Source organism: Phocoena sinus, chromosome 12, assembly GCF_008692025.1.
Source record: "Phocoena sinus isolate mPhoSin1 chromosome 12, mPhoSin1.pri, whole genome shotgun sequence".
Lineage (NCBI taxonomy): Eukaryota > Metazoa > Chordata > Mammalia > Artiodactyla > Phocoenidae > Phocoena > Phocoena sinus.
In genome coordinates this window covers 77557545-77577137 of record NC_045774.1, presented here as the reverse complement: position 1 = coordinate 77577137, position 19593 = coordinate 77557545, and the positions used below count along the sequence as shown (strand labels likewise).

The window sequence follows — 19593 nt, the reverse complement described above, 5'->3', positions numbered from 1 at the left end:
TCCAGGGTTCCTCTGAACAATTGAATTATTCCCTGGAGCTACTTTGTAAAGTGAAATGTGAATATAGATTCTTTTCTTCGATTTGGTAGCATGACTTTAGTAATTGTCATCCTCAGCATATGGCCTTATCACTCTTCTCTGAGGACACAGAAACAAACCAGAGAGGAAGAATGGTACTCGGTTTTGTGTATTCCTATCACCAGAGCCCATGCGTCTAGAACTACTCCCTTCAAATTTGCACCTGTGAGCACCTGGAGATGAGATGGCATGGTCATTACTTGCCCAAAGGCACGCCAGTGAGGAGTGAGTGAGAAGCAGAAACAAGAAAGCAGCTTTTGCTTCCCAACTTAGTTGTTGGGAGAATTCATTTTATGAGTCTTCCCTGAAATCATCACCTGTGAAGTTCAGCTTACTTTTCTGGAAAATTGAGCAGGTTAATAAAATATTTAAACTTATGTTCACTTTCTTAGTGGAGAACCTTTTTGAATTTTGTGAAAGAAATATGTAATCTACCTGAATAATTACCGTAGTACCCCCTGTTTTACTTGTGTGAAGTGTGAGCTGGATGTCTTGAGAAGTGATTTCAAATGTTTTTCCTTTGCTCCTACGAAAAAGGAAACGTCTGTTGGCTTCAAAGGAACATGTTGTCTGCCTGTTTTAATATAGAAACAGCCACGTGTCGTTAAACGTGTTGCTGACAGTTCACTGCTCTGGGCACCACCACATTTGGGGATTGGCTGCATCACCTCCCTAACTTGGAGTACAGATACTGTAGTGATAATTCCCAAGCACACACTTGCACACTTGTAATGGTCATAGTAGACACTTGTTAAATGAATGCATGCTAAATTACAGCTTAATCCTCTGCTTCTGCCTCATCAGCTTCTCATTTTACTGAAGGAAAAAAGAGCAGTAAATTAGATAGATTTCCAGTTTATGCTGGGGCAGGGAGAGGATGCTGCTTTTGCCATTGTTTTTATGTCCTGTTCAGCTAGTGTCCCCCATCTCCAAAATAAAAAATAAATTTTTAAAGACTTGGATGAGATCTCCTGTCACTTCCTATGTGCCAGGGGTATTTTTACATCCCTGTACATTCTCATCCTATTTCCTTCAGCCTGCGGGGGGGTGGGTGTGGGAAAACTCCTTCCTCATCAGTAAGTGCAACCCATCCACTGGTCCTCGACTCAGTCTCCTTCCGCCTGCTCCCGAGTCCCGCCCCACCTATTTTCTCTCCTGCCTCCAGCTTTTGCCTCTCCAGCTTTTTTCTTCATAATCTATAGCTGCTCATGTTTCTCCCAGTGTGTCCGGCCATGTTTGCCTGCAGTTACTCTCTGTGTTAAGCTGTCCCGACCCAGGTCCTCAGAAGCCTTCGCCACTCTTCACTGTCTTTGTGACTTTCCCCATCACGCTTCAGTCTGCTCACTGTGGCTTCTGCCCACCGCCCCGACTGACCGGAGCCGCTTTGGACTTGATCGCTGGTGATTTTCTAGCTGGTAATTCCGATGTGTTTTTTTAGCTCTACATTTTATTGGACTTCCCTCCAGCATGTAATTCTCCTTGAAACTATTCCCTAGCCTTTCATGACACTGTTGTTTTTATTCTGCTTGTACCTCTTTAATTGTTTCTCCTCTGTCTCCCTGGTGATTGTCTTTTCTGTACTCAGCCCTCAGATTGATGCTTCTCAGGGTCCCTCTTGGAGCCTCTGCTCTGGCCACTGCTCATCCCCTCCCCAAGTGATCATTACCATTTTCATCCTTCCACATCCCACCTGCACACTGATGGCTCCTAAAATGTAGTTTCAGTCTAGACCTTTTCCCCATCCTTTGGCTCGTGTGGCCAGTTTCCAGGTGAATATCTTCACCTAGATTTCCTCTGGTTGCTTCCAAGTTTACATGGCCAAGACTAGCTTCTCTTTGTTTCTCCTAAGCCATTTTTCTGTTTGTATTTTTACTGATCACTTGGTAGCACCGTCGTCCACCCAGTCACCTAATTCAGAATCACGGGATGCATTTATTCCTACTCTACTCTAATGCCTGTCAGTCAGTCAGCTGGCTTCCCTTTGTGTTTCCTTTCCAGTCTTCCACTGTAACTGCTTGTTTCATTTCTCTCATCACTTGATATCAGGACTGATAGGAGTGACTGAGCTGATCTTTCTGTGTCTCACTGGGTCCTTCTCCAGTGTGCCCTTCACAAAGCCCATAGAGTGATCTGTGAAATGAAAATGCGACCATTTCACTTTCCTACGATACACTGTTTATTGTCCCATTCTGCTTCCACTGCTGACGTCAGTATTTCTCAGATGTGGCTGCATAGATGTATGCATGTGCTGTAGAACATTCAGTGAGAATTTTGTGTGTACGTTTTACTGATAATCATTTTACAAACAACAGCCTTTTTGTGTTTACGATGGCATCTCTGTCACAAAATGACCCGAAGTTACTAAGTTAAACCTGAACTGCAGTATGTCTCAGCTGATGTCAGAAAATTCTGGTGGTTATATATATAGTTTCAAGGATCTGTGACATACACACACACACACACACATACATATATATACATAGATACAGACAGATATACTTAATAATTATAAATAAGTACACATACATATATACATTGTTTATATATTTATTTTTATATATTAGGTATATGTGTGGGTATATAGATAATTTTTCCAACTTATACTCACGCTACACTCTACATATAAATTCTGAGGTCCTTAATATCTCTTTTAAGATCTTTTGTGACCGGCCTCTACATATTTCTCCAACTTAATATCTTGCCTTATATTTTCTGTAAAAGGAACATGAAACTACTGGTGGGTCCTTATATATACAGTGCTTTTCTTTTCCTTCTTAAGTTGTGCTTTTGTGCGTACCCTTTGGTAGATGGAATTCTCTTCTCTTCCTCCATTCCCCCAACTTTTTAACTTGGAATTCTTGCTTATGTGTTATAAATTAGTTCTACCATCACTTCTTCCAGGAGGCACTGATCTAACTGGGGTGGGCTGTTCAGTGTTCCTCCTATTTTCATAGTGCCCTGAGCATATCTCTATCTTACATACACCTGTTGTTTTGCAGATACCTGTTGGAATCTATACCAGACAGTGACCTCCTTCAGGTTTCGTGGTCTCTTCTCTGTATCTTTCAAGCATGGCCTTGACTGGGAGATAGTGACTTAACAAAACATGGGTGAATCATCTGTGCTTTCTACCAGATAAAGACCTTGTCTGCAGTCAGTCTAAGCAATTTCATTCACAGTTTCTCCTCTATCAATTTTTATACTAGTGCTTTTCAGATGTTTAATACATATTTCATGCTTCATTTAGTATTTTAAGTTAGAAAAATCAATGTTTAGTTTTTATATGAAGAAATGTTAGGGACTTCCCTGGTGGCCCAATGGTTAAGACTGTGCTTTCAAAGCAGGGGATGCAGGTTCGATCCCTGGTCAGGGAACTAAGATCCCACATGCTGTGCGGTGCAGCAAAAAAAAAAAAAAAAAAGATACAGAAAGATAACACTTCTGTTTCTTTCTATTTCAGGAGGTCCATCTTCCCAGTTGCAGGCTCAGGAACCTAGAAGTTCTGAAAACACTTCGACTCTGCTGGAAGATTCTGGGTGCGTTTTATCAAATGATCAGAGAACTGAACCTTCAGAGATGACCGAGCATTCTGGGGAGAGCTGCATCTCCACCCCCTTCCCACCACTGTCCATTGTGAACAGACCTTGTGCTCCTCTGGAAAAGCCTCTGTCTTCTCACATGCAGTTCTTGCAACATCTGCTTGGACTGAAGACCTTGACCGAGTCAGAGAGTCTGAAAACAGACTTAAGCCACTTTGAAAACGCCTCTTCCACAGTATCCGATTCTGTTTTTCAGTTGCTGGATGGCTTGATCACTTTTTACCGAGAACCCAAACTTCCTTGTTCAAGCTTCTGGATCGAAGCTGTGGATACTTTAGCTAGACTGATCGGTGATCGTAACTTATCTAATCATATTCTTAAAAAGTGTTCCAAGAAGTTGGAAGAATTCGAGAAGACCCTGCTACAGGTTATTTTAAGCAACAACCATATCAATCGGGTAAGTAATACATCTTTTCTATGTATGAAATACCATGTCAGTAGTTTGGGCAAGCACGCCCACTGGGTAGTGCCTGTTATGGTCCCTTGGCCTCGTGGCTCAGTCTCCATCTGGACCTTGTTTTGCAGCCATGTGGAGTTCTGACCCAGCAACATCTGCTTGGGTCCTCACGACCCAGCTATGGCCTCTGATGCCACAGCTTTGTTCTCTCCATAGATGCCTATGCTTTCAAGTTTATGCTTCTCCACTTTGAGTTACCTTCCCTGTTTTTTTATTGGTATCTTTGGATACTTCTCTTTTTTGTTGTTAATTATTTATTTTTGGCTGTGTTGGGTCTTTGTTGCTGCGCGCAGGCTTTCTCTAGTTGCGGCGAGTGGGGGCTATTCTTCGTTGCAGTGTGTGGGTTTCTCATTGCCATGGCTTCTCTCGTTGTGGAGCATGGGCTCTAGGCACGCAGGCTTCGGTAGTTGTGGCACGCGGGCTCAGTAGTTGTGGCTCACGGGCTCTAGAGCGCAGGCTCAGTAGTTGTGGCACATGGGCTTAGTTGCTCCGCAGCATGTGGGATCTTCCCAGAGCAGGGATCGAACCTGTGTCCCCTGCATTGGCAGGTGGATTCTCAACCACTGCACCACCAAGGAAGCCCTGGATGCTTCTCTTTTGTTTTCCCCTGCCTACATTTTCTTCCTATTGCTCAAAAAGTCTCAATGCTTTTCAGAACACCACTTATACTTATGGTTTTCCAATCTGTAATGTCTATGACCATTAAATTCCTCAGAATGGATTACCTGTACTGTAGAGTTTGTTCTTTCTCTGGCATTGACTAGCAGATGCCTGAAGATCAAAGACTGTTTTTCTCTTCTGTTAGAATTTCCCTTGTAAGTGGCATAATACCCCATGGACCCACTGCAGATGTGGGTTAATAGAATACATTGGCTGAGGAACAGATACTATATGGCATTGTTTTGGTTTTTGTTTTTCTTATTTACTTAACATGGCTTAGAAAAGTTGACTCAGGGATTCTTTTCTTACAGGTGACATTGAGGTAACCTGAAGTTGTTTTGTTGTTTGGCTCTTGAGACATAATGGAGAGTTTCTTTTTGGTATTACTTTCTATCTTCTTCACTATCTTATCCTTTGGGATGGTTGTAAATGCCTTCATATTTTAATCTTTTTTAATTGACTACTAAAAATATCAGAGGAGACCAAAAGGTCCATTTAACTTATTTACTACATTTCATTGGGTAAAGGTTCACAAGGTTGTTGGACCTTGTTTTTTCTGATACCTCTCTGTCTCATGTTTGTTCCCAGTGTCATTATCTAATGCTCAGAGTTTTTGTACAATATCGGCTTTACCTGAATTTTCAAAACTCTGACAAAATTGAACTAATAAGCTAATTTGTTGCACGTCCATCTGTTCTTTCCTTCTCTATTAAGGTATGATTTGATCACTATTATAGAAAACTTTACAATTAAGCTTTTGGCATTTTTGAAAGATACTGAATTTTCTGTCTAGCAAACTGAAAATTTTTTCTACCTCATATGGTCAATCAGAAATTAAATATCAGATTTTCCATGGTATCTATCTGCGTTATATAATCAGCTTCTTAGCCATCAATAAATACCTCGAATACTTAATATTCCTAAATCTGTTTTTTTGCATATGTTTGCTCTCTTCTTTTAAAACTACTTTAAACAGGTTTTGTGTGACTTGGAGCCTTCGAGATACTAGCATTCATATTCCTTATCAGTTACCAGATAATGCAAATATTTTTTCAGTCTAGTCTTTCTCTCACTGAAGGATTGGCCAACACAAGAGTAGAGTTGGGAACTGTATGTATAGAAGAAACTTGTGATGGTGCAGGTGGGTCTGAAGTGTATTTTCATACCATTTATCATGGTACAAGCCATTGTTGAATAGTTGGTCAGCAGTGGAAGAATGAGTGAATGAGAGGCTTTGTTGTTTAGCCAATATCTAATTGTTGTCTTGGTCCTGTGTCTGTCTGGGAAGGTTAAGCTGTCCTCTGCTTGCAATTACCTCTACTTTTCTTGGAGAGGTCATTGTTGCCATTTAGAGAAAGTAGGATCATAAAATTGCTCACTGCATTCACAGTTAGGATGATGGTTCATAAATAAGTTTTAATGACTTTATCTCTGGGGATTTTTCTTCTCCCCAGCAAAAGCATCTTAGACTAGATCATTCAAACTTTTGTCGTTATTACTACCGTCATTATTATTATTACCATTGTCATCTTGTTCCAGATATGTTCACAAAACTTCTTTAGTAGAAAAATTGACTAACAATTACTCTTTATAAATGGTTTTCTGTGTTTTTTTTAGCTTTCCTTGAGTAATAAACAAAATCTCAAGAAAGAATATATTCTGACAGGAAATATAGGATAGCTCCTACTATTATATTTTTTATTGATACTATTCTTGATTTATTAAAACAAAATATCCCAGTTTAGGGGGAAAAAGTACTTCTTTTGCAAAACCTTGTTTCCATAGATTGGAAGTGTTTAATTAAATTATACTGGTTAAAAACGTGAGCCCTGCTATTGATTTCATTAAAGTGAAACTGTGTTTGTGCAATGTGACAGGAAAAGGTGTGGTATGAATACTTTAATATTCTGACTGAGGGATTTCATGTATCTATAATTCACATACAGTCAGGTTTTAAATAAAATCTAAATATTCAACAACATGTCCTCAACACATTCAGTAGTAAAATTATTCTGACCATAACTTAGTCTTTCTTTAATGATACCAATAAGAACTTGGTATCTTTCAAAATCTTGAGGTCATCATGTTGAATATCAGTTATATTAGAGCTGCATATACATATATATATATGTGTGTCTGTGTGTATATATATATATATATATATACACATATGTTCAAGAAATAGATTGAAATGAGATATCTTAGAAATTATTTTGAGTAATTCTCTGATATTAGCTTGGTTGAAATTATTAATAAGTTTAGGGGAAAGTATATGATTTCTGATTTTTTTAGATTTGGATAAATCCTATTTATTTTTGTGCTTTTTTTAAAGGAACTTTATATTATGTTTATTTAATAACAAATTTTTTAGGAATTGTTATCTTAGTTCCATGTCTGTATTATATTTTTAGGATAACCATTAGGTGTAGGACTTGAAGGTATAATCTATAGTGTGACATTTGACAGGCATGGAAGATACATATCTTGAAACCAGATGGCTTCCAGGGGTCTGCAGTGGCCCTGTTCTAGGGGTCCTGGGATGCAATGGTGACTTAACTTGGGTTGAACTGTCTCCTACTTACAGGCTCCAGTATGGCGCCTTCCTCATTCCTCTGGGTACTTGCTTGGGATCAGGAAGGTTTCCCTTTGAGTTATTTAATGCCCTTTGTTTGACTGACAAACTGACCTTTCCTATACTTCCAGACTTCGACATGTGTTTATTTCTGTGATTAGAAACAGCATGAGCTAATTCTAGCATTGTATGGCCACCTATTTCTACTATCATGGAAGTTTAACACTAGAATGCTTATAGTTCTATTTAGATTTTGCAGTGGTATCTTCGTCTTAAATTTTCATTTGTTTTAAAGAGATGGGAATGATTATATTAAGTTAAATATCGAAACCTATAGTTATCATTGAGCTTTTTAGATATTTAGCATACATTGCTAAATCTTAGAGACATAATAGTGAGTTACTTAGAACACATATTCTTCAGATTTCTTATTTTTTTAAACCATAAAACAACTCTCAGACATATTAATTGTGAAATTGAAAAAAAAACTGATTATCAAATAGACATTAAATTAGAATCTTTTGTATGTATGGTAAGCAGAATAATCACATCCTAATCCCTGGAGCTAGTGAATATGTTACCTTACATGACAGCAGGTGGGTGGGATTTCAGGTTGCTTATCCACTGACCTTGGGATGAGGTTTTCCTGGATTACCCACCTTGGGCCCAGTACCCACAAGGGTGCTTGTAAGTGAAAGAGGGTGGCAGGAGAGTCAGTGTCCAAATCAGAGAGAATTTTGAAGATGCTATGCTGCTTGCTGTAGAGGTGGAGGAGGGGGCCGAGAGCCAAGAAATGCAGGCTGGAGAAGGCAGAGAAATGGGCTCCGCATGGATGGCAGGCCTGCCAGCCCCTTCCCTTTGGCCCAGTGAGACCCGTTCAGACTCCCGACCCCCAGAACTGTAACGGAATAAATGTACGTTCTTTTAAGCCACTAAGTTTGCGGTAGTTTGCTACAGCAACCACGGGGTGTAATAAGCTGTGTTCCCCATTTTCATACGGTAACTCTGTGAGATACGTGTGGTTGCCATTCTTATTTCCACTTGATAGATAGGGAAGATGAGGCTCAGAAAACTAGTTAGCAGTGCTGTGCACACTAGCCCCTCGATGAGGACGGCGTGTGGCTGTGCTTGCTTGCTCCCTTCTCTCTCCTCACAATCCTCAAATCTGGAAGACCGACCCAGATGTCTGCAGGTATCGCCTGCAGAGTCCTCTTCCCACCTGCTGCCGGCTCCCTGATGCTCATCCCTTCCTGCCAGAGTCCTGACTCGTCTGGCCCCGTCTGATCCCCCGCCTCACGGCTGGGAGTCCGGCGGTGGCCCCGCTGGATCCGCGAGGAGGCACATTCCTCATCGCAGCCCGTGGGGCCCTTTCCTACGGCCTCATCCAGCCTCTTTGGCCTTAGCTCTCTCCATTCCATCCTAAACCTTCTTCACCCGGTCAGGCAGGCGTGTTTGTGGTTGTCCGAGGACTTGCTGTTCTGTCCCTGCCCTCTGTGCTGCAGGACCTTCCAGGCCCTTCTGCTGTCCAGCCAGTTCCACCTGGCTTTCCAGACGGAGCTTGAGGCTCAGCTCCCTGGAGAAGCTTCCCTCGTCCCCTGCCTCCGTCTCCCTTTGGCTGACAAAGGCTGATTAAATACCCTTCCCATGAATTCACCGCAGCACACGTCTCACTGTGCAGGGGCTCCTGACTCGGATTTATCCTCCATCAGAATCCAGTCTCTGGCCCAGTGCCAGGCTGTCCTCACTCTGTGTCCTCAGGGCTCCATGTTGTGCTTGGTGGGGTGGGTTTGGGGGTCTCACTGTAGCTGGTGCAGGTGGGATCTAGGCTCCTCCCGTGGCCTTTGCTCCCACAGCGGGCTGGGCCACAGTCTTTTCCTGTGATGTTTGGTAGCTTTAGGGAGGTTATCTTTTAAAGCTCTCCATCTTGCTAGGATGCCCCTTTTCTGTCCTTTGGCTAGGGGAGCAGACTTTTATCGTTGTTGTTGTTGTTTTTGTCCGTACTCATTGGCATTTCTGGGTTGTTGGCTTTTTTATTTCCAAATGTGGGATAAACAAGACAAAAAGGAAATCAGATCTATTTTTTGAGGACCCTCCATACCTTTTTCCATAGTGGCTGCACCAATTTACATTCCCGCTTTTCTCCACACCCTCTCAATCCCACTCCTGGGCATATATCTGGAGAAAACCATAACTCGAAAAGATACATGCTCCCCAATATTGACAGCAACACTGTTTGCAATAGCCAAGACATGAAAACAACCTAAATATTTAACCATTGGCAGATGAATGGATAAAGAATATGTGGTATATATACACAATGAAATATTACTCAGCCATAAAAAAGAATGAAATAATGCCATTTGCAGCAACATGGATGGACTTAGAGATTGTCATACTAAGTGAAGTAAGTCAGACAGAGAAAGACAAATATCATATGATATCACTTATATGTGGAATCTAAAAAAAAAATGGTGCAAATGAACTTATTAACAAAACAGAAATAGACCCACAAACATGGAAAGCAAGCTTACGGTTACCAAAGGGGAAAGGTGGGGAGGGATAAATTAGGAGTTTGGGATTGATATATACACATTACTATATGTAAAATAACCGACAAGGAACTACTGTACAGCACAGGGAGCTATACTCAGTTTTTTGTAATAACCTACAAGGGAAAAGAATCTGAGAAAGAATATATATATATGTATATGTACATGTATATATATGTATAACTGAATCACTTTTCTGTACACTTGAAACTAACACAACATTGTAAATGAACTATACTTCAATTTAAAAAAACAAACAAAACAAAAACCTAAGTAATTACAGAAAAAAAAAAAGAAAACCGGAGAACTCACCACCTAGTCCTTCCTTTGGTCCTAAGGTTCATAGCCTGTCCACCTGTCAGTCTTCTTGGGTGTGTTTTAGATATAATGCCTAGGGTTTTTAGTACTTAGTGAGAGGATGAGAGATACGCAGGTCCACTTTCCAGAAGTAGAAACCTGTGAATGTATTTTTAAAATATGTACTATTCCATATTATAATGACAAAGAGCTAACCCTCTGTCCACCGAGACAAAGAGCTAACCCGAGACCACCATGGCCAGGTCTGTACTCCTCTTCTGCCCCCACTTACACCTGTGCTTTTAAACAAAATGCTTATGCTCCTATTTCTCAAGTTATTTTCTTTTTTATCTGTTCACTTTTTATCATAGAAGACAAAAATTTATGTCTTATGTGGCTGCTCTCAATCATAATTTTGTCATAGTTTTGGTTAAGTAAATATTACATATTCATATTATTATAAATATGTCATGACGTATTTGTATTATTATAAACATGCCAAGATGTATTTGTATTATTATAAACATGCCAAGACGTATTTGTACTATTGTAAACATGCCATGATGTATTTGTATTATTATAAATATGTTACTGCATATTTATATTATTATAAAGATGTAATTTTTAACACCAACACATCTAATATACAATGGTTTCATTTCCTATTTTTACAGCTTTTTTTTCCTTAGGATATTTTTGTCCACTTGCTTAGTTTTCTGCATACCTATAATTGATGCTTCTTTCATATACTTTGACAGGGTTGTAAACATCCTCTCAGTATGGCCAAACAAATTAAGTCACTTATCAGTTCCATCTTTTATTTATTTTAAGATACACCTTCTGGAGCCCTTCATCTTCCTGTTCTCATCTGGACTGAGCTTCCTGTCTCTGATCAGCTTTATTCCATGGACTGGGAATTCCCTTTGCTGCTTTTCTGTGCTGTGTCTCTGAGTCCCTAGATCTCATATATTCCTTTCCTTAGTTTATAACTTCATTTAGGTGATGCACATTGTTTACGAGCTCACTTAGAATGGATTCCTGGGATGTAAACTTGAAAAATATTTGTTTGCTTAAAATATTTTATTCCAACTTTAAACTTTATTGGTGGATTAGGATAGATTTCTGGTTGGAAATCATTTTTTCCGTAGAATTTATAACATTTTTCTACTAACTTCTGGATTCCAGTGTTTCTAATGAGATTTCCAGTGTAATTCTGATTGTAATTCCTTCAATGTGATCTATCCCTCAACCTCGCACACCCGCAGAAGCACTTAGGATCTCTCCTGTTTCCATTGTTTTGTAATTACAGATGGTGTACCTCAGTGTGGGTCTTTTTCTTGAGTCCTTGGTGGGTCTTTGAATTTGGGATTCCATCTTTCAGTTCTGAAAAATTTTTGAATAGTTTTTCTCATATATTTCTGCCTTTTCTCTGTATCCTTTGTCTAGAACAGTTCTTGGTCTGATCCTCTAGATTTCTTATCTTTTTTCTTGTACTGTTTATTCTTTTCCTTTTTCTTTTTCCTGGGAGATTTCCTCAACTTTTTCTTTTAGCCATTCTATTGAATTTTTATTTCTGCTGAAATATTTTTCGTTTGTATGAGTTCCTGTTCTCTTGATTGTTCCTTTTCATAGCTCCCAGTTCTTGTTTTATGTACAGTAATGTGTAAAACTTTTATATTTTCCTTGTTCCCTGCTTTGCCTCTATTTTCTTCTGGTCTTGATTTCCCCATCTCAGTTGATCACTGTTTTTCATACTTGAGGCTTTCCAGTGCCTTGAACTAACCTGGTAAGATGGGCAAGATTTAGAAGGGCCCCCTGAAAGATAACTTGGGAGAGGTATGCCAGCTGCTTGACGAGAGACACTGAGGCAGGGGGAAGCTTGGAGAGCCCTGGAACTGCTGCAGTCTGGGGGGTTCGGTTGGGAAGGAGTGGAGCTTTGGAAGACATGTGCCTAACGAGATGAGAAGGTCCAGGTAGTGAAGTTTCTTCTATTGTTTTGTTAAATAACTCGAGTTTCTTCTGCAGCCCTGAGGTATAAGGTGTACAATTTAAAATCATGTGCACAATTTTGTGTGTTGGAGCATGTGCTCTTTTTCCTAGGAGGGCGCTCATCCTTTTCATGTGATTCCAAAACGATGCTGTGATCCCCAAAGTAAACAACATCTGGGAAAACCATTGAGATTGACTTGCACACCCCACCCAAATAAATACGTCAAAACATGACTCAAATCTTACTTCACTCATAAATTCTGTCTTTTCAATTTGATCCTGAAATGGGCTCCTCTTCTGAACTTCTGTAGTGATTATTGTCTACATAATTCACTTTTCTGTTTGCCATATGCTGTATTATTTCAGCTTATCTAGTATGGCTTGAATTTTTTTTAATGTTTTATTAAACCTGTCAAATGTTTTTATCACAGAGATTAACAGCTTAGGTTAGCACGCCCAAACTTTTATTTACTAGCGCCGGCCTTAGATAACTGATATCGAGTTCCACATCTATAAAATGGGGACAGTAAATGTGATTACCTCATAGGGCTGTTGGGAATTTTCAGTGTGTAGATGCAAATGAAGTGCTTATTAGCATAATATCAGGTATCATATGCTCTCCTGAGGAAGGGCCATATCCTATTTTCTCTACTATTCCTGATATAATGCTGAGCTCATTCCAGGAGCAAAGTGAAGTATTTTGTGAATTGAAAATAAGAGAATGAAAGTAAATGACAGGTTATACTTCATATACTCCTATATACTTAAATACCATCTTCTGTCTTTTGGTCAAATTTTTCTGTGTATAAAACCTTCCCAAGGAGCAGCTCTGTCTTGCTGACACTGTAATGACATTCCTGAAGCACCTCCATGTACTAGGCAGCAGGGCCTCATTTTGTGGTGTCACAAACATACCCTTCCAATGGCCACAGCTTCCCGCTGACCGATGAGCTTATTAGCAGGTATCATGGATTTTTCTTCCTATTTTAATTATAGAAAATCAATTTTAGGGACTTCCCTGGTGGTCTAGTGGTTAAGACATTGCCTTCCAATGCAGGGGTGCGGGTTCAATCCCCAGTTGGAGAGCTAAGATCCCACATGCCTTGCAGCCAAAAATATGAAACATAAAACAGAAGCACTGTTGTAACAAATTCAATAAAAACTTTAAAAATGGTCCACATAGCGGGAAACTTCAAGGTGGCGGAGGAGTAAGATGTGGAGATCACCTTCCTCCCCACAGATACATCAGAAATACATCTACATGTGGAACAACTCTTACAGAACACCTACTGAAGACTGGCAGAAGACCTCAGACTTCCCAAAAGGCAAGAAAATCCCCACATACCTGGGTAGGGCAAAAGAAAAAACAGAGACAAAAGAATAGTGATGGGACCTGCATCTCTGGGAGGGAGCTGTGAAGGAGGAAATGTTTCCACACACTAGGAAGCCCATTCACTGGTGGAAACGGGGGGTGGGCGGGGAGGAAGCTTCGGAGCCACAGAGGAGAGCACAGCAACAGGGGTGCAGAGGGCAAAGCGGAGAGATTCCTGCACAGAGGATTGGTGCTGACTGGAGCTCACCAGCCTGAGAGGCATGTCTGCTCACCTGCTGGGGCAGGTGGGGGCTGGGAGCTGAGGCTCAGGCTTTGGAGGTCAGACCCCAAGGAGAGGACTGGGGTTGGCTGTGTGAACACAGCCTGAAGGGGCTAGTGCACCACAGTGAGCCAGGAGGGAGTCTGGGAAAAAGTCTGGAGCTGCCTAAGAGGCAAGAGATCATTGTTTTGGGCTGCGCGAGGAGAGGGGATTCAGAGCACTGCCTAAACGAGCTCCAGAGAGAGGTATGAGCCATGGCTATCAGCACGGACACCAGAGACCAACATGAAATGCTAAGGCTGCTGCTGCAGCCACCAGGAATCCTGTGTGAAACCACAGGTCACTATCCACACCTCACCCCACCCCAGGAGGCTGTGCAGCCCGCCACTGCCAGAGTCCTGTGATACAGGGACAACTTCACTGGGAGAACACATGGCGTGCCTCAGGCTGTTGCAACATCACGCCGGCCTCTGCCACTGCAGGCTCACCCCGCATTCTGTACCCCTCCCTCCCCCGGCCTCAGTGAGCCAGAGGCCCCTAATCAGCTGCTACTTTAACTTCGTCCAATCTGGGCAGGAACAGACGCCCTCAGGCGACCTACACGCAGAGGCGGGGCCGAATCCAAAGCTGAACCCCGGGAGCTGTGCGAACAAAGAAGAGAAAGAGAAATCTCTCCCAGCAGCCTCAGGAGCAGCAGATTAAAGCTCCACAATCAACTTGATGTACCCTGCGTCTGTGGAATACATGAATAGGCAACGATTCATCCCAGAATTAAGGCAGTAGACTTTGGGAGCAACTGTAGACATGGGGTTTGCTTTCTGCATCTAATTTGTTTCTGGTTTTGTTTATCTTAGTTTAGTATTTACAGCTTATTATCATTGGTAGATTTGTTTATTGATTTGGTTGCTCTCTTTTTTTCTTAATATATATATATCTTTTTCCTTTTTCTCTTATTGTGTGTATGTGTATGCTTCATCGTGTGATTTTGTCTGGTATAGCTTTGCTTTTACCATTTGTCCTAGGGTTCTTTCTGTCCATTTTTTTTTTTCTTTTTTTAGTATGGTTTTTAGTGCTTCTTATCATTGGTGGATTTCTTTATTGGTTTGTTGCTCTATTCTTTCATTCTTTTTTATTTATTACTTTTAAAATTTTATTTTTAATATTGTTTTTATTTTAATTATTTTATTTTATTTATTTATTTTTCTTTCTTTCTTTCTTTGTCCTCCCATTTTCTTCTGACCTGTGCGGGTGACAGGGTCTTTGTGCTCCAGCTGGGTGTCAGGCCTGAGCTTCTTAGGTGGGAGAGCTGAGTCCAGGACATTGGTCCACCAGAGACCTCCTGGCCCCACATAATATCAAATAGCAAAAACTCTCACAGAGATCTCCATCTCAATTCTAAGACCCAGCTCCACTCAACGACCAGCAAGCTACAATGTTTGGCATTGGACACCCCATGCCAAACAACTAGCAAGACAGGAAAACAACCCCACACATTTGCTGAGAGGCTGCCTGGAATCATAATAAGTTCACAGAAACCTCAAAACACGCCACCGGATGCAGCCCTGCCCACCAGAAAGGCAAGGTCCAGTCTCATCCAACAGAACACAGGCACCAGTCACCTCCACCAAGAAGCCTACACAACCCAGTGACCAATCTTACGCACTGGGGGAAGACACCAAAAACAACGGGAAATACAAAACTGCAGCTGGCAAAAAGGAGACCCCCAAATGCAGTAAGTTAAGCAAAATGAGAAGACAGAGAAATACACAGAAGATCAAGGATCAAAGTAAAAACCTACCAGACCAAACAAATGAAGAGGAAATAGGCAGTCTACCTGAAAAAGAATCCACAGTAATGATAGTAAAGATGATCCAAAATCTTGGAACTAGAATGGAGAAAATACAAGAAACATTTAACTAGGAAATTGAAGAACTCAAGAGCAAACAAACAATGATGAACAACATAATAAATGACATTAAAAATTCTCTAGAAGGAATCAATAGCAAAATAACTGAAGCAGAAGAACGGATAAGTGACCTGGAAGATAAAAGAGCAGAAATAGCTACCACAGAGGAGAATAAAGAAAAAAGAATGAAAAGAATTGAGGATAGTCTCAGAGACCACTGGGACAACATTAAATGCACCATGATTCATATTATAGGGGTCCCAGAAGAAGAAGAGAAGAAGAAAGGGACTGAGAAAATATTTGAAGAGATTATAGTTGAAAACTTCCCTAATATGGGAAAGGGAATAGTCAATCAAGTCCAGGAAGCTCGAGAAACCCATACAGGATAAATCCAAGGAGAAACATGCCAAGACATATATTACTCCAACTATCAAAAATTAAATACAAAGAAAAAATGTTAAAAGCAGCCAGGGGAAAGCAACAAATAACATACAGGGGAATCCCCATAAGGTTAATAGCTGATCTTTCAGCAGAAACTCTGCAATCCAGAAGGGAGTGGCAGGATATATTTAATGTGATGAAGGAGAAAAACCTGCAACCAAGAATACTCTACCCAGCAAGGATCTCATTCAGATTCGATGGAGAAATTAAAACCTTCACAGACAAGCAAAAGCTAAGAGAATTCATCACCACCAAACCAGCTTTACAGCAAATGCTACAGGAACTTCTCTAGGCAGGAAACACAAGAGAAGGAAAAGAGCTACAATAACAAACCCAAAACAATTAAGAAAATGTTCATAGGAACATACATATCGATAATTACCTTAAATATAAATGGATTAAATGCTCCAACCAAAAGACAGAGACTGGCTGAATGGATACAAAATTAGGGCCTGTATATATGCTGTCTACAAGGGACCCACTTCACACCTAGGGACAGATACAGACTGATAGTGAGGGGATGGAAAAAGATATTCCATGCAATGGAAATCAAAAGAAAGCTGGAGTAGCAATTCTCATATCACACAAAATAGACTTTAAAATAAAGACTGCTACAAGAGACAAAGAAGGACACTACCTAATGATCAAGGGATCAATCCAAGAAGAAGATATAACAATTGCAAATATTTATGCACCCAACATAGGAGCACCTCAATACATAAGGCAAATACTAACAGCTATAAAAGGGGAAATGGACAGTAACACGATAACAGTAGGGGACTTTAACACCCCACTTTCACCAATGGGCAGATCATCCAAAATGAAAATAAATAAACACAAGCTTTAAATGATACATTAAACAAGATAGACTTAATTGGTATTTATAGGACATTCCATCCAAAAACAACAGAATATACTTTCTTCTTAAGTGCTCATGGAACACTCTCCAGGATAGATCATATCTTGGGTCACAAATCAAGCCTTGGTAAGTTGAAGAAACTTGAAATTATATCAAGTATCTTTTCTGACCACAACGCTATGAGACTAGATATCAATTACAGGAAGAAGTCTGTAAAATATACAAACACATGGAGGCTAAACAGTACACTACTAAATAACGAAGATATCACTGAAGAAACCAAAGAGGAAATCAAACAATACCTAGAATAAATGGCAATGAAAACACAATGACCCAAAACCTATGGGAAGCAGCAAAAGCAGTTCTAAGAGGGAAGTTTATAGTAATAGTCCTACTTCAAGAAACAAGAAACATCTCAAATAAACGACTTAACCTCATCATAGTGCAATTAGAGAAAACAAACTAAAAAACCGCAAAGTTAGCAGAAGGAAAGAAATCATGAAGATCAGATCAGAAAAAAATGAAAAAGAAATGAAGGAAACGATAGCAAAGATCAATAAACTAAAAGCTGGTTCTTTGAGAAGATAACCAAAATTGATTAACCATTGCCAGATTCATCAGGAAAAAAGGGAGAAGACTCAAATCAATAGAATTAGAAATGGAAAAAGGAGAGATAACAACTGACACTGTAGAAATACAAAGGATCGTGAGAGATTACTACAAGCAACTATATGCCAATAAAATGATGACCTGGAAAAAATGGACAAATTCTCAGAAAAGCACAACCTTCCAAGATTGAACCTGGAGGAAATAGAAAATATAAACAGATCAATCACAAGTGCTGAAATTGAAACTATGATTAAAAATCTTCCAACAAATAAAAGCCCAGGACCAGACGGCTTCACAGGTGAATTCTATCAGACATTTAGAGAAGAGCTAACACCTCTCCTTCTCAACCTCTTCCAAAATATAGCAGAGATAGGAACACTCCCCAACTCATTCTACAAGGCCACCATCACCCCCATACCAAAATGAGGCAAAGATGTCACAAAAAAAGAAAACTACAGGCCAATATCACTGATGAACATAGTTGTAAAAATCCTCAGCAAAATACTAGCAAACAGAATCCAACAGCACATCAGAAGGATCATACACCAGGATCAAGTGGGGTTTATCCAAGGAATGCAAGGAATCTTCTACATATGCAAATCAATCAATGTGATACACCATAATAACAAACTGGAGGGCAAAAACCATAGGATCATCTCAATAGATGCAGAAAAAGCTTTAGTAAAAACTCAACACCCATTTTTGATAAAAACCCTCTAGAAGGTGGGCATAGAGCAAACTTACCTCAAAATAATAAACTCCATATATGAGAAACCCACAGCCAACCTTGTTCTCAATGGTGAAATACTGAAACCATTTCCACTAAGATCAGGAACAAGACATGGTTGCCCACTCTCACCACTATTATTCAAAATAGTTTTAGAAGTTTTAGCCATAGCAATCAGAGAAGAAAAAGAAATAAAAGAATCCAAATCAGAAAAGAAGTAAAGCTGTCACTGTTTGCAGATGAGATGATACTATACATAGAGAATCCTAAAGACGGTACCAGAAAACTACTAGAGCTAATCAATGAATTTGGTAAAGCAGCAGGATACAAAATTAATGCACAGAAATCTCTTGCATTCCTATATGCTAATGCTGAAAAATCTGAAAGAGAAATTAAGGAAACAATCCCATTTACCATTTCAACAAGAAGTATAAAATACCTAGGAATAAACCCACCTAAGGAGACAAAAGACCTGTATGCAGAAAACTATAGAACACTGATGAAAGAAATTAAAGATACCAGCAGATGGAGAGATAAACCATGTTCTTGGATTGGAAGAATCAACATTGTTAAAATGACTATAGTACCCAAAGCAATCTACAGGTTCAGTGCAATCCCTATCAAACTACCAATGGCATTTTTTACAGAACTAAAACAAAAAATATCATAATTTTTATGGAAACACAAAAGACCCTGAATAGCCCACGCAATCTTGAGAAAGAGAAACTGAGCTGGAGGAAACACGCTCCCTGGCTTCAGAGTATACTACAAAGCTATAGTAATCAAGGCAGTATGGTACTGGCATAAAAACAGAAATATAGATCAATGGAACAGGATAGAAAGCCCAGAGATAAACCCACACACATATGGTCACCTTATTTTTGATAAAGGAGGCAAGAATGTACATTGGAGAAAAGACAGCACTTCAATAAGTGGTGCTTGGAAAACTGGACAGCTACATGCCAAAGAATGAAATTAGAACACTCCCTAACACTATACACAAAAATAAACTTATAATGGATTAAAGACTTAAATGTAAGGCCAGACACTTTCAAACTCTTAGAGGAAAACATAGGCAGAACACTCTGTGACATAAATCACAGCAAGATCCTTCTTGACCCACCTCCTAGAGGAATGGAAATAAAAATAAATGGGACCTAATGAAGCTTAAAAGCTTTTGCACAGCAAAGGAAAACATAAACAAGACGAAAAGACAGCCCTCAGAATGGGAGAAAATATTTGCAAAGGAATCAACGGA

The 19593-nt window shown here is 39.9% G+C and overlaps 1 protein-coding gene across 1 annotated transcript in view; it reads left to right on the top strand.

The window, feature by feature from the left end:
* The window catches only part of MEI4 (meiotic double-stranded break formation protein 4), a 203414-nt gene that overhangs the window by 36624 nt on the left and 147197 nt on the right, over positions 1-19593 (top strand). Inside the window, exon 2 of the mRNA XM_032650884.1 lies at positions 3539-4074. Within this exon, the coding sequence (XP_032506775.1) occupies positions 3539-4074 (536 nt within the window). The remainder of the gene's footprint in view (positions 1-3538; positions 4075-19593) is intronic.